Here is a 15,577-nt window from a genome sequence, read left to right on the forward strand (position 1 = left end):
GAAAAAGAGATGGGGTCAATGGAGGCCGCCGTTACACAGTCCAAGTTTGCATGAGAAATGAAAAAATAGTCAATACGGGAATATACGTTATGCGGATGCGAGAAAAAGGTGTAGTCTTTATCGCGGGGATGGAGCAGCCGCCAGGTGTCCATAAGCTGGTAGGAGTGAAGGGATTGTTTTGCCTGTCTTAAAGAAGAGAAAGAGAGAGCAGAGTGGCCGGAAGAAGAGTCCAGGCGAGGGTCAAGAGCCATGTTGAGATCACCTCCAAGAACAACCACCCCCTCTAGGAAATCCTCGATCTCCGCTAGGTATCTCTGCAGAGAGGCAGCCTGCCCCACATTGGGAAGGTACACCGTGCCGAAGGTGCAAAGGATACCCGCCATTTTCCCCTTCACAAAAAGGAACCGTCCCTCTGCATCGGCTCTCTGATCTATAAATTCCCAGGGGGCCGTATGAGCAAACAATATCGTAACCCCTTTTGTTTTAGAGTCTGGAGAGCAACTGTGGTAAGCCTCTGTACAGTTCTAAAAGTGTGGCTCACTGTCATAAATACTTACTTTAGCCATGTCTTTTGTACACAATTTTATGTTACAGCTTATATTTTAACCCATTATCATATAAACAGAGCTCTGGAACCAATGGTGCTCTAAAAATAAATAATCATTAAGTTCTGATCAAAAGCACTGCTCTTCTCCATTAATACCTATAGTAAGGATGGAAGCAGTAGAGTAAGTTGGCATATCTACTTTTGAACCTTTATAGAAAATGATTAAGCTTTGCTCTCAGGATTAGTTAGAATCCTAGCAGGCAGACCACTACTGATATCCTGTGGGTACAGTATGTCCAGAAAATTAGTTGGTAAAATGCCTTTATTGAATTAGGTTTTAGGTAAATACATCCCTTCCTCTATCCTTTAACTCCTGCTATGTGGCTATCTTATTTTAGTATAAACGCCTTGGACGTGAAGGCGACATCTTTACATATTTCATTAGAATGTCACCAGACACTAAAGTTCCAGCATCATCTCTTTGGTCAATGCAAATTGGTGATTCATCATTAAATTTCAAATGCTCCAGGGCTCAAAACCCCAGTCCAGCAAATATGACCCGAATATTGCTGAAGTTGAAAATGCAAGCCCCATCTGGCCCTCCGTACAACATCTGTGTGTTTCTGGCAGCATGCCACAAATACAACTACTTTATGTTTAAATAGTCTGTGTTTGAGTTTTGTGCATTGTAGTTCTATAGAAATTTGTAGAAATTTCCTAGGAAAACGTCTTGAGGTTAAGAAAATTATTTCTTCCTGCTAGCTAAAATCTATTTTTATTTGGTGTGTAACATAGACAGTGACTAGCCTACATTCTACCAAGAATACCGTAACAAAATACTTGGTCATTTGTTCTTTTTGGATAATCAAATCTTCTATTCTCCAGTGTTATTTATCAATCCTTTCTATTTCTAAACGTATGCCCCCTCATTAAAAATAGGTGTGTTTTTATAGCTTGTCCAAGAGCAGGAGCAGACACTGTTGGTTTTAGTGATGGTGGTGTTACAGTGCGAGCAGGTGTGTCTAGTCTTTACAGAACTGCCCTATACTTTGTGAATGGTACAGAGACAAGCCCAGTCTAATTGAATATTATCATTAATCCAGTCATTGTGCCTTTGCATGACCAACACAGGCCTAATGTCATCTTCATGGCTGACAATACTCATGCTCATCGAGGTCACATAAGGGAACAATTGCTGGAGACTGAGGGACCTCAAATGAAGTGGCCTGCACTTTCCCCAGACCCAATCCCATAGGAAATTTATGGGATCAGCTGAGCCGCTGTGCAGAGGCTTGTAGCTCTGTACCCCAGAACCTCAGTGACCTGAGGGCTGCCCTTCAAGAAGAGTGGGATGCCATGCCTCAGCAGACAATAAGTCAACTTGAACAGCATGAGATGTCATTGTCAAGATAGAGTTGATGTCCAAGGACACATGACAATTCATTGAGACACTGACATTTTTATTGCAGTATACCCACCATTGGTGTTTGCTTTTGTTTCAACAATAAAAAAAAAAAGTGTGAGCTCAACCTTGGGTATGGTTCTGGGTACAGTAAAACCGTGTATGGGTCTGGGTACAGTATATATTGCATAGTATATGGGCTGTGTAATTCGAGTGCACTACCTGGTATAGCACCCTACTAAGTTCCACACTGTCAGCTCACCCACTCCTTTACTGATTCGCACGGATCCACCTTCGGTTATGTGCTGCGACATCCAAGAAAAAGGAAAAACGAACCAGCTTTTTTCAGTAAAATCAATACTTGTGCTTTATTTAGATTTTCTCAACAGGACATAATACACCATCGTGCTACACACTTCTCAGTCTCTGATGACGCGTTTCGGACACATGCGCCCTTGTGCTTGCATCTGTGAGCAAGGGCGCATGTGTCCGAAACACGTAATCAGAGACTGAGAAGTGTGTAGCACGCTGGCGTATTATGTCCTGTTGAGAAAATCTAAACAAAGCGCAAGTATTGATTTTACTGAAAAAAGCTGGATCGTTTTTCCTTTTTCTTGGATAGCACCCTACTAACCAGCCAACTGTAGACAAATCAATGTGGTAGGCTCTCTAGAAAATATTTTATTATAATTAAAAACTATGATATATGGTTAGAATTTCTGAAATACTATAGAATATTACACCTTCATCTGTAGGCTTAAAAGGGGATATTGAGGTACAATGACAGAATGTTAGATATAAAATATTAAGTACATAGAAAATGCAGAGTGGGATATTATATAATGCACATAAAATTCATTTTCTATTGACAGCATTTGCAGGGTCCTTGCGAGCTGTGCTATTGGTTTCTATGTATATATAGTTTGTGTTCCAAAGTAATATTGCTGCTGCAGATGCAGAGGTTTCTCACTACTGTTTGTATAGGGACTTGAGTACTTTACTCCAAACAATATATAGGTAAAGATATAGCAAAGTTGTTGCAGTTAGTTATTTGTTGCTAGTGTATTATGGTCAAGGAGCACATATATGTTCAGTTTTGTCTCCTATTATTTGTATAGATACGTGTTACCGACAGTCGGGACAAGTAAGTTGTTATAGTTGATGGCACACGGTAGATACTTGCACCACGGCGTTCCCTTTGTTGCTGACACAGCGGTAGATTAAGTTAATTGTAAATGTAATTTAAAGAATTCAGTCCAGAGACTGGAATGAACTTAATCTACATTTAATCTCCAGACTAATGTCAAAACGAACTTTTGCAACAATTTACTGGAGAAAGAATACAAACTATCCTGAAACGCGTCTAAATGTTGCAGTAGAGTGGTGACTACCAACTATTCAGCTGCTAATTTACCAAACGAGATTGCCACCTTGGTACCAGTAGTGAGCTCACCAACCACAGCACGTGCATTGGAGCCACCGGCCCACCAGTCTCCCACTGTGTCAGCAACAGAAGGAACACCCTGGTGCAAGCATCTACCGTGTGCCGCCAGAGGGAGAGCACTGCTGGATGAGCGCATGCCCCAAACAACTGACCATTGAGACCGGCTACACATGTGAAGATCTCTGCTGGCTCCACAAACATCAGACAGAGCGCTGCTAGACAAGCTAACTAACTGCAACAACTTTGGTATATCTGATATTATTTGGAGTAAAGTATATTTTATAAGTACTTAATATTTTATATCTAACATTCTGCCATTGTACCTCAATATTCCTTTTTAACCCTACATATGAAGGTGTCATATTCTGTACTATTTCAGAAATTCTAACTATCATTGATTTTTAGTTTGAGATGAGAAAAACACCATTGCATGCGTCTGCTGAAATGCCCTACTTTCATATTATAATATCACTGTAGAGTGAACTTTTTATGTTTTAAAAAAAAAAATTCACCTTAAGGCTAAAGAGTTGACTTTGATCGGAGAGCGGAGGCACGTGAGATGTCCCATTAAAACAATGGCACAGGTTGAATGTCAAGCAGCGTCTGTGGCGTGGGCTTCGCTTGAAATTCCTCCACTTTTACTTAGTGTGAACAGGCCCTTATTGCACTAAATGAAAATATTGCATTTGGATGGAAATATTCTAATAAAAGATAGCATTTGTAATAGTTTACTGTGATTGGCCTGACTGAATGGTCACACTATACACAGTAACTAAATGGCCAGATAAGTTACTCTAAAAAGAAAATATGTCTTTGCAAAATCACTCTTTAGGTTCCTCTTTCAGAAGAGGAACAGGATGCAGTAAGAAGGTGCTAAGCTGCTGGCGATAAGAGTAAGCAACAAGTGAACGCTGAGCTCAGGGCACTGTGCGGGGACAAGGGATGTATACATATCCAATATGTAATGCTTGTGTGTAAGTATCTGCTCGCTGAGAGTCTACACTACCACAAAGGTAAAGAATAAGACTGTGATTGACCTGATTAGGTCAATGTCCTCTTCTCTTTATCTTTGCTTCTTACTTGATTTTTGAGAGACTGTGTACAACAAAGGATTTCCCTTATTATTATGGTATATGATAATGTTAATTAGCCAAGCCTACTTGTAAGGGTCAGAACATGTATGTATAGGAGTGTATATGGATACACTGCCTCTGTTTAGTGCCTATTATATAAAATCAATTGTTTGCTAGCTTAGGTTAGGTTCATGTCTGTGTTGGAGGCTCCATTCGAATTACTGTTGGATGTCTTGGTGGTGTTATAGTATATTGCATTATCATCTTGGGTAAGTTTAAAGCAAGTGGCAATGTGGCAGATCTTATTTTACCCTTGCATTTTACTGCTCAACCACAATCTCTGTACAGTGAGAAGGGAAGGATTGCCACATAGTGACTGGCAGCTAGAATGAACCACATTGGAGAGTTGATGAGGAAACATTAAAGGGACTGTAAGATCTAGATTTTTTTCTGATTACAGGCAGATATTGAAGATAAACATTTTCTTTTTTGTAATATTTTTCTATTTTCTAATAATTTTCTGTAATTTACATATCTTTGTACACTATTATGGGGTCAGTCATTGTTTTTAACAACATTTAAATACTTTACACCAAGCCCCATGGATATAGGCAAGAATATACATGAGCTATTTTATTGATATGAAGGGGAAAAGGGAAAATGTTACTGGGTACTCTGTGACCTTTGAAGAGGTCATTCCACAGGGAGTGAGAGGCTGAGCCATGAGCTTTGTCTATTGTTTTATTTATCTACTGGTGTTACCTATCGCTATAATTCTGTACAGAACACTTTCCAGCAGCCTCCTCCTTATCACCACAGAGAAAACAGGTGTCAGCTTAGTTTTAGGCTGGTGACAATGGAAATTCTAGGATTTTTTTAAAATGTTGAAAGTAAAATGGAAAATTAGACAAAACATCTACAGTGTGCACAAGGGACTGTATCAGGTGGTGTAGTGCAGTGCTAGCTGGGTACAGTAGTGCACAGCCTATGTCACATGGCAGAGGAGCAATGCTAGTGTCCCCTGTGTACTGCACACATGCCTTTTTCAAAGAGCTTTTTTCAATCCTACAAAGTGTAGTCAAATGACTTCTGACACTAGGATACCTTAAGGGTACGTTCACACGTACAGGATCTGCAGCATATCCTGTACGTGTGAACATACCCTAAAACAACTTTACTAGGCAGTTCTTGTGAAAATCTAACAAACATACAGTCTTTTAAAGCACAAGGTGGATACAGCTTGTATACTTATAAGTAGGCAGATTTGGTCAAGCTATACAGACCAGCTTTCCCCACCGCCTGGTTGCACTGGTGGCTGTCAGAAGGTTGTCAGAAATCACTACCCCTAAATCCTTCTCTTCTGAAGTCTTTGATAACACAGAAATGCTGATATGATATTTAGAGGATTCCTTCTCCCCAAGTGCATTATTTTATATTTGGAAACAATAGACTTCAATTTACATTGTTTTGACCACTTATCTAGTAAAACGAAATCCTTTTCCATATTGCTGACACCTCTGGGAATACCAACCCTGTAACACACTTTTGTGTCATCATCAAACAGATAAACCTTACCCGCCAAACCTTATCCTATGTCACTTACAAACATATTAAAAAGAAGAGTACCCAGAACAGACCCTTGTGGCACACCACTTGTATCCAGTCTCTGCTCAGAATATACACCATTAACAATGACCCCCTTATACCTATCCTCCAGCCAACCACAAATCCACTAACTATCCAGGGATTAAGTCCACTTTTTACTAACTTTTTTCACAGCATTATATGTAGAACTGTATTAAAGGCTTTGGTGAAATCCAGATAGATGATATCCGCAGCACCAGCTATATCCAGCAATTTTGTGACATAGGGTAGTATTACACGGGCCAATGGGGGCCCGATAATAACTGTAAACGAGCACTGATCTGCTGATCTTGTTTACTGGGTGGCCCAAGAATCGTTTAACAAGGGCTGCATGGACATAGTTACCAATGTCCTTGCAGCCCTTGCTTAAACTTTATACATTACCTATCTATGCAGCAGGGCTCCTCTTGCGCTCTGCTTCTCCCTGGGTCCCACGCGCTGCAGCTCCGTGGCGGTCCCGACCTGTGATTGGCTGAGCGGCCTGTCAGCTCAGGCAGGCCACTCTGGAGCTGCAGCCCGCGGGACCCGGGGAGAAGCAGAGCGTAAGAGAAGCCCTGCAGCCTGGATAGGTAATGTATACAGTTTGGAAATCGTCAGCCGCCGGCCGCACACCGCTATTAAACATAGCGATGCATAGTCGGCGCCTGACAATTATAGGTCCAAAGCTATATCAACGATCAGCTGATGATCATTGCCATTGGCTGATCGTTGTGTTTATTACACGGAGCGATAGTCGGTTGGTTAGGGCCGATTCAGCCGATTATTGTTTCGTCTAATAGGGCCCTCAGTCAAATAAATCAATGAGATTGCCATCAGTAAAGCTGGACTGTTGTGTATGGAGCCATCATATAGCCATGTGCATGCAGCTGAAGAGCTCTGGGACCATTGGTTTAATGTTCTTTATAGTAACAATAATCCAATGTACAATAGAAATGACTTGGAGATGATATAATTCAATTTAATCTCTGTCTATTAAAGGGATTATCTCATCAGTGCTCCTAGCAGCCTGGGCAAATATCTGACTTTTCTAGGGAAAGCTGCAAGCAGCCAGGCAAGTAGTAGGACATGGCAGCGATTTCGATAAATGGCTCTTATTTTCCTACAAAGCGGAGTGGTTATTCCTTCTAGCTCATAGAATGGGGGTCTCTAGCAAGGAACCCTCATCGATGTTATCCATATTCCCTAACAGGATACGTGAACAGTGGTTTTATTTATAAGACAACCAGTGCAATGACTGATTCAAGTTTTGTGTTGATCGACTGTTATGACATATGGCAACTTAACTGGCAACATGTAGTAATCTTGAAACAAGAATTGGTGCAACATTGTTTGTGACACTTCCTTGCAACGTCACAGGTATATAAATGGTGCAACGGTATCATAATATTAGATCCTTATAATATAACACTACACAAAAAATACTTTGCTGGCTTCAACTAGTCTATAAGCTAATTTGTTTTTTTGGGGACATTGCAGTATGAACCATTTATTGGCTGTACTGCACACTGTTCATAGAATGTGCCCTCATAGCGTAATAATGCCCTCCCATGTGCTCCCATGTTGTATAAAACCATGTGAAAAAAAGGGGTTTGGGAGTCTGTTTCTATTGAGCGAGGACACACGCCCAAGCTACACTGACCAAATGCCTTACTACTGACTGTTTGTACGAAGAGAGAGAAATTTCACACTGATCTAGCAGGAATGGAACAGGTCATCCAGTTATAGGATAATCTGTAAACCTGCAGGTCAGATGCCAAACCATGGTGCAAAAGGGTAATAGGGTACTTCCAACATGCATGGAGTAGAGCTCCAGTCTTTGAGTCACACGACCAGCAAAGATCCCAGCAAAGAAACAGAAAGCAAAGATCAAGATATGTAACATAGAGAAGCCTATCACTCACTACTCAGTCTAGCACTGGAAATGGGACACCTTGTGAGCCAATGTTAAATGTCTATCCCTCTGTTGTCTTGAGAAGGATCCACAAAGGTCCTTCTCTGACTCATCTAATATAATGGGGGGAGGACAGTGACCTAAGGGGGAGTTCATCAGTCTGTAAATAGAAGGGTGTTGATGAAAAGTGCCAGAAGAATAAATGGAAATTATTCATTGTTGCAGTACTATCAAATGTAAAACTAACCCATGTATAGGATGGTTTATTTATTTATATACACAAATGAGCAGCAATTGGCAACAGGACGAGGTTTATCATTTCCATTGCTTATTGTCTCTTCCACCTTTATTTAATTGATAGCCTCTGCTGTAGGGGGTGGAAACACTAGGCACTTGGGTCAGTCTAAAGGTATGACTGTGAAGGGGGTTTAAACTGGTGTGACTTGTTAAAAGAAAATGAATGAGAAAGTCCAGGGACTTGAGTCACAAAATTAATTGTGGAGGATTTATAACATAAGGTAATAACCAGTAATAACATAATATAAAGTAATAACCAGTCAAAGTTCAAGACATTCTGAGATTATTGTAATTTGTGTCATATCCAAAGTTCAAAAGAAATGGAAATAACCTTAAGAAAAGAATTTCTGAAGGTTAGAATTTGCCTTTTATTGTGTGTTTTGAAGAAAATGTGTTGTATCGAGCTCCCAGTTAGCCAGAATAATACCCAACTCAGCTGACAGAGCTTTGTCAGTTTGGTAAGGTAGCACTTGGGCCATTTGGGAGCTCACTGCATCGCAATTCCTTATGATGGATTGAGTCCCATTCACTGGGAGGTGTTAAGTCGATGATATGTGGCCAGCATATGCATTGCGTTTCAAGGACTATACACAGCAGTGTGCAAGGGACCTTAGGATATTATCACATTGCATCCCAATGTATATCTCGCACATATACCTATGATGCCTATGACACTTATGTTACTTTGTGCTATCCTTCATACTTAGGGTTCAATGTGAAAAAAAGTATAAATATGCATATATTTTTCAACTTTATTCTGCTCTATGGAATAATGCAAAAGTCTGAGCTATTCTATAAGCAGATACTGACATTAAGCATCTGAATTAAGGCCAAAATGATACCCTTTTGGCCACCATTGGGTATTGGGGTCCAATGTATATGCCATATAGGTTGGAACTGGGAGAATTTCTTGTTCGTACAGTAAATAGATACTGCAAACACAGTGGGAAGCCAAATAAATTCACACTCCAACCATTGTTATGTATAGTAAGGATATCTTAAATGTCAATTAAGCTGCACAAATGGGTGATGAACTAGTATAGAATTTACTGAATATGATTCTATACATATATGTTTTACATTTTGATTGTGTATAGAAATGAAACTTTTATGCTCCTCATTTTTCTGCTTTTTATAGGAGAGCCTGGCTAGCACAATGCAAGATAATACACCAGTTTATTGCAATCTTGAAGAGATGAAGCAAAGAAAAGGAGCTCCTCCTAGCCCTACATGTTCTCCTGTCCACATAGTGGACAACTGGGAATATCATGTTGACCCTATTACAGGCAGGAATTTCTTTATCAACATAGAGACCAGAGAAAAAACATGGAAACCACCAAGGAGGTCTAAGACTCCTGGATGTGTGAGTATATTTTTTCTAAAGATCTCATTGACACCAGTGTGTTACTGTGTTGCATGCCAAACTAAAACAGAAAGATGCAACAGCAACCTGCAAGTGCTAAGACTTATGCTACGTTTACACGGAGCGATTATCGGGCGAATTTTCACGATAACGATCGAATTCGAACGATAATCGTACGTGTAAACGCGGCGAACGATCGAAAAATCGTTCATTTTGAACTTTTAACATGTTCATAAATCGTCGTTCGCAAAAAATTCGCCAATCGTTCCATGTTAACAGTCGTTCACTGATTTTACCTATGTGTGAGATAGGCTTAACCGATCGCAAAATGATCGCAAAACGAATTTTCTGTACGATATATCGTTCCATCTAAACGCTGATCGTAATAGAAAAAATCGTTACTTCGAAATCGTTAATTGTACAATCGAGCCAATAATTGCCTCGTGTAAACTTAGCATAAGGGTCCATTTACACAGAAAGAGTATCTGACAGATTATCTGCCAAAGATTTGAAGCCAAAGCCAGAAACAGACTATAAACAGAGATCAGGAAAGCCTGAGATTGCTGCTCTTTTTTTAAAATCCATTCGTGGCTTTGGCTTCAAATCTTTGGCAGATAATCTGTTAGATAATCTTTCTGCGTAAACGGACCCTTACTGTATATACTTCCTGTCGTATACAAGATATAGGTATTTAAAATGCCCTAAAAAAATTTTTTTAAAATGCTTTTTGTGTTATACTGTGTTGCATGCCTCCAAGTCAGTTTCCCCCTAGATCCCGCTAGAAGAATCCCATGGTGTTAAAAAAAAAAAATCAAAAGGCAGGGGGTGCGAGAACATAATAAACAAAGTATGCTTACCCCGTATCGCTGCTGCCAGGTCCTGTTGACAGCAACTGGCCTTCTGCAGATCTTCCAGCTTCAACGTCACGTACTCAGCCAATCAGTGACTGGGATGGCAGCTGTCAGCAAGACCCAGGACCTACACTATGAAGGCACAAGGACGGTTAAGTATACATCGTTTATTAAGTTGCCGTACCCTTCTGCCGGCCTTGCTTTTTAAAAATTTTCATGGGACTTTCCATTTAACTGTGAGTGGAACAGATTTATTAAACTTGCGCCCCAGCATACGCCACAGAGAAGGTGCAAATTCTTACCTTCTCCATAGCATATGCCAGCTGTAACCACACTTGCCTGGTGGGCCGGCAGGGGGATGTGGGGAGGAAGTGTGGCTCCTCCTGTGCCTAATTAATCTTGGTTTTTGCCTGGAAACTTTATTGCTTTATCCTTGCATTAAATTTAAAGAGTCGCCACTTTTAATCTATAGTTTTAAGCGCAGTTGAAATGGAAATACTGTGTTTTGAATTCCCGTTAGGATGATCTTAACCTTATATCATTTCATTTGTAATTCTTTTACATAAACAGACAGTCACACCGCCAGCAGGTTTTGAATCAAATGAAGAAAGTGATGATCCCTCATCCAGATCACAACCACAGGTAATACTGTTATTTACTGCATGATGCAGAATCATATAGGTTATTTTAAAGGGATTCTGTCAGCACATTGGGTGCTTACAGTGTGTTGTAGCTGGCAGTCCCCTAGTGAGCATGTTACCTTTTGGTAATTTGTCTGTGGAGTTGATTATGCGCATTCTCAGGTCTCATACTGTAATGCAGGGGTCCACACTGGCACACCTCACCAATCCTCCCTCTTCTTCATGAATAATCAATGCTGCCCGGCCTCCTGCTCGCTCAGCTGTCAGCCAGTGTCTCTGATTGCAGATCAGTCTTCTGTAGGCAGTTTATGGCTGAAAGAAACACTCAGATATAGTATATCTCCAGGCACAAGTGTATTGGATCTGTTGTCCAGGGGTAAATCATCTTTGTAGAGACCAACAACTGTTTTTTTTCACTATTGGCTTGATTTATCTGATAGACATTACATATAGTTGCTGTATATATTTTTTCTTTTTTTACATTTTTAAAATTGCAAAGAATTGCCAATTAGGTCCAAATTGGTTTTAAAATTCTGCTTTTTTATACAATAATGAGAAAAAACTAAAAAATAAATTGCTATATTTAATTTCCATCGTGGGAATCGAAGGAAAATTTTTTTTTTAGTCTCTACACAGATGATTTCCCCCTAGAGCATGGCTCCAACTTATTTGTGCTAGGATATTCAAGTATATCTGAATATTTCTTCTAGACATAAACTGCCTACAGAGGACTGATCTGCAATCAGAAACACTGGCTGACAGCTGAGTGAGCAGGAGGCCGGGCAGCAGAGAATATTCATGAAGGAGAGGGAGGAGGGAGTGGTGAGGTGTGCCACAGTGCCGCCCAAACACTGAGGCACACCTCCTCTTTGACTCTTCATTACAATAGGAGACCTGAGATTGTGCATAATCCACTTCACAGACAAATTACCAAAAGGTAACATGCTCCCTAGGGAACTGCCAGCACCTCAGGTAGGGCCCAGGTGCTGACAGATTCCCTTTAAACCTGTCCATATGCCCTTGGGATCTCTGTTTTATAGAAGCTCTTATGCAACTGGGAAGGTTTTATTTTGAAAAAAAATATCTTTTTGTATGTAGCCCCTTGTCAGACAACTGATCGCAGGGATCCAGTTGCTAAAATATCCATGAATCAGCTGTCATTGTTTGGAATCTGCCCAAACCATATATCTGTACCATAAACTATAATACCAGATAAAATCTTATAAGTGTGTGTGTGTGTAGTGGGGGGTTGTGGTTTATTAACCAAAAAAGTGAAAATGGCCAGATGCGAATAAATGATACATTTGAGCCTCTCTAGTAGGATGGCAGACTTCTTGTTAGAATTGTGAAGCTGGTGTGGAATCCAAGGAAGGACTTCATACTGTCAGCTGTCTGAGATTCTGTCCACAGCCCAGCCCCAGATGAAAAGGTTTTTTGTGTTTATGGTAGAAATGCAGGCTATTTTAAAACAACTGTTCAGGATTTTCTGCATAGGAATGGTTTGAGAGATAACCCCTTTAAGTATACTCAACAACATTAACATTCAACTGTAAAAGTATAACAACATGACATCTCCGTTGATCACTGAAGTACTGATATTTTTATTCATCTGACTTTCTCGCACAGCTGCTACATTTTTATCCTATTCCTTCCTTATTCTACCTCTGAGTAGTTACCGCCCTCCTCTTTTCTTTTCAACGCTGTCACCAAAGCAGCTCATATTTCAGTACTTCCTTATTACTCTGAGGACATGGAGCAGGTTGTACATAGACAGATATCACAGGGGGATCCTGAGGATAAAGAATACCCCGAAGTATTTTGTGATTTGAGTCCTGGATATGTAAGTCACCCTGACAATTAACCTGATCTACTTGTTGTTATTGCATCCTTTATTTCTCCTATGCTTGTCACTTTCCCAGGTAACAGGTAACAGGTAGACAGCCGTAGAACCATTTCTACACAGTAATCAATGTGGTTGATGCAGCTATGGTAAATATATATATATATATATATATATATATATATATATATATATTTATTCGCAAGTATTTCTTGGTAACCTATATAATTTCATTAGGTGGAAAAAAATAATTAATGATCTCATGTTCAAAAGGTGTGAATGGGGCTATTTGAATGAATGGGTCTGTAGTGCTGCGGAATGTGTGACCTGGGCCTAACTTTCTTGCAAAACCTTGCAAAAACTGTGGTATTACAATTCAGCTCCATTCACTTCAATGGAACCGAGCTGCAAAACACACACCCAAACTGAGGACAGGAGAAGTGTTGTTTCTGGAAGAAAGTTTTACTTACGCATGGATAATCCCTTTAAAGCATTGCTGTCATTTATATTAACTTTTAAATGTTGCTTAGACATAGCATAGGTTAAGATCACCCTGGCTTTTGGGTTTCAACCCTGAGACCACTGCAATCGTGAGCGATAGACTATAGGGCTAAGTGCATCGCTGTGCATTTCATTGTCTGACCTGCTGCCATATCCGACTCATAATAGGAGTCAGGCTCTATTAAAGATAGAACCTTACTCCTGCTATGTAGGATTGAAAGGTCAAGTGGGCAGTGAAACATTAAAGAGGACCTGTCACCCCCTGTGCCGGGGTGACAGGCTCCTGACCCCCCGCTGGAGCACCCTATACTCACCTGATCCCGCCGGGTCCCGCTTCTTGAGCCAGTCGGGTGACTGAGATATTAGCGCCCGAAGCCCGGCATGCGCGCTCCTCAGATGAGTCCAACTCTCATAGAGAATGACAGGTGAGTCCGACGCTCCATCATTCTCTATGAGCGTTGGACTCATCTGAGGAGCGCGCGCGCCGGGCTTCGGGCGCTGAAATCTCCGTCACCCGACCGTGTCAAGGAGCGGGACCCGTCGGGATCAGGTGAGTATAGGGTGCTTCTGTGGGGGGCCGGGAGCCTGCCACCCCCGCACGGGGGGTAACAGGTTCCCTTTCAAATTTAATACAAATTACAGTAACACTTTGATAGAACATGGAATTTGGCTTTAGATCTGTTGGCTGACCTTAGGGGATCACCATCCTACAAAGTGTGCAGCATAGCGATTGTATAGTAATGGGATAAGATTTTATATGAAACTGTTATTTGCCTTTAGTTTTTGGCACAGTATAGTATATTTTGAGGTAACGGTAAAAAATGCTGTTATGTTATTTTCCATACTGTATGCCAATACAATATTTAGGGGTAGAGTTTAACAGAAAAAAATGGACAGGGCATCATCCAATGTATGTAGCTTGTGCACTCTGAAAGGGGTATTCCCATAGCATATGTTTATGCTATAAATGTCTGATATGTGGGTCCCACCTTTGGGACCTGCCCCTAACTTCAGAACATTGTCCTTCTGACCTGTCTGATGTAGTGGTCCATCGCATGCATTGCTATACCACAAATGTGTAAGATCGGAATAACTCATTGAGTTATATTATTGTTTCCATGTGGCGCTCTTGTCTTGTCCCAGAATCCATAAATACATTTTTTTTTGCATCCGGTGAGCCTTATTGTACACAAGATAGGAGGCCCAATGGAAATGCATTCTATAGAACCAGGTTACTATATATATAAAAAGTAGTGGTATGATTGCTGGGACCCCCAGTGATTACAAGAATGGGAGACTACAGTTGTATGGAGCTGCAGTCAGGCATGTGCGCTGTTGTTTCATATAGTACATCTCCATAGGTGGCAGAGAACTAGTCATTAGAGCCTGTGAATACGTTATAACTGTTGTTGGTTGGAATACCCTTTTAACTTACCCTAAGTGTTTTATGATCACCATTGCTAAATTAAAGGGACGTATAATGTATGCTGCACACATCATTTAAAGTGTTTCTGTCATAATAACTTTCAAAATCTAAATCAATGTGATATAAAGCAAGTTTGCTATTTACATTCATTTTTTTAAGTTCTCATGGAAAACACGGCACTTCCTATGTTCTGACTCATCAAAGAGTCTAAACGCAGGAAGTCCTGTGTTTCCCAGGCTATCTGAGCACTCACAGAGAGAAGACAGTCATGTTGTTGATGGACACATTGAGCCGTGACTCTCTGTACTGGCCGGAATTCCTGTGTTTAGTCTCTTTTTTTTTAACCAGCACAAGTCAGAAAATCTGCCTTCAGGAGACTGGACCTGGATTTCTGGTAAGTTCAGCTTTGTTTTATAGCATTATAACGGGAAAAAAAAAAAGAATGTAAATTACAAACTTGCGTTATTTCACAACTACAGTTGATTTAGATTTTGAAAGTTATAATTACAGTGACACTTTAAATTCTAAACTCTTTAATTGCCAATATGGCTGTCACTTTGGATGACATTTCTCAGGTATGTTTAATACGGTGTCACCTGTTGATAGTTTGATGGAAATATGCTTGCGATCAGTGAATTCTTTTTTTTTTTTTACCAT

The 15,577-nt window shown here is 40.4% G+C and overlaps 1 protein-coding gene across 3 annotated transcripts in view; it reads left to right on the top strand.

Annotated features, from left to right (window-relative positions):
* The window catches only part of ARHGAP9 (Rho GTPase activating protein 9), an 89,116-nt gene that overhangs the window by 18,088 nt on the left and 55,451 nt on the right, over positions 1-15,577 (top strand). For 2 of the 3 annotated variants that reach the window (XM_069970372.1, XM_069970373.1), the window contains exons 4-5: positions 9,437-9,661; positions 11,083-11,154. In XM_069970372.1, the coding sequence (XP_069826473.1) occupies positions 9,437-9,661; positions 11,083-11,154 (297 nt within the window). Of the gene's footprint in view, positions 1-4,300; positions 4,368-9,436; positions 9,662-11,082; positions 11,155-15,577 lie in introns of those variants that run through there. The other variant, XM_069970375.1, reaches the window with a different exon arrangement.

This window comes from Dendropsophus ebraccatus, chromosome 5 (genome assembly GCF_027789765.1).
Source record: "Dendropsophus ebraccatus isolate aDenEbr1 chromosome 5, aDenEbr1.pat, whole genome shotgun sequence".
NCBI lineage: Eukaryota > Metazoa > Chordata > Amphibia > Anura > Hylidae > Dendropsophus > Dendropsophus ebraccatus.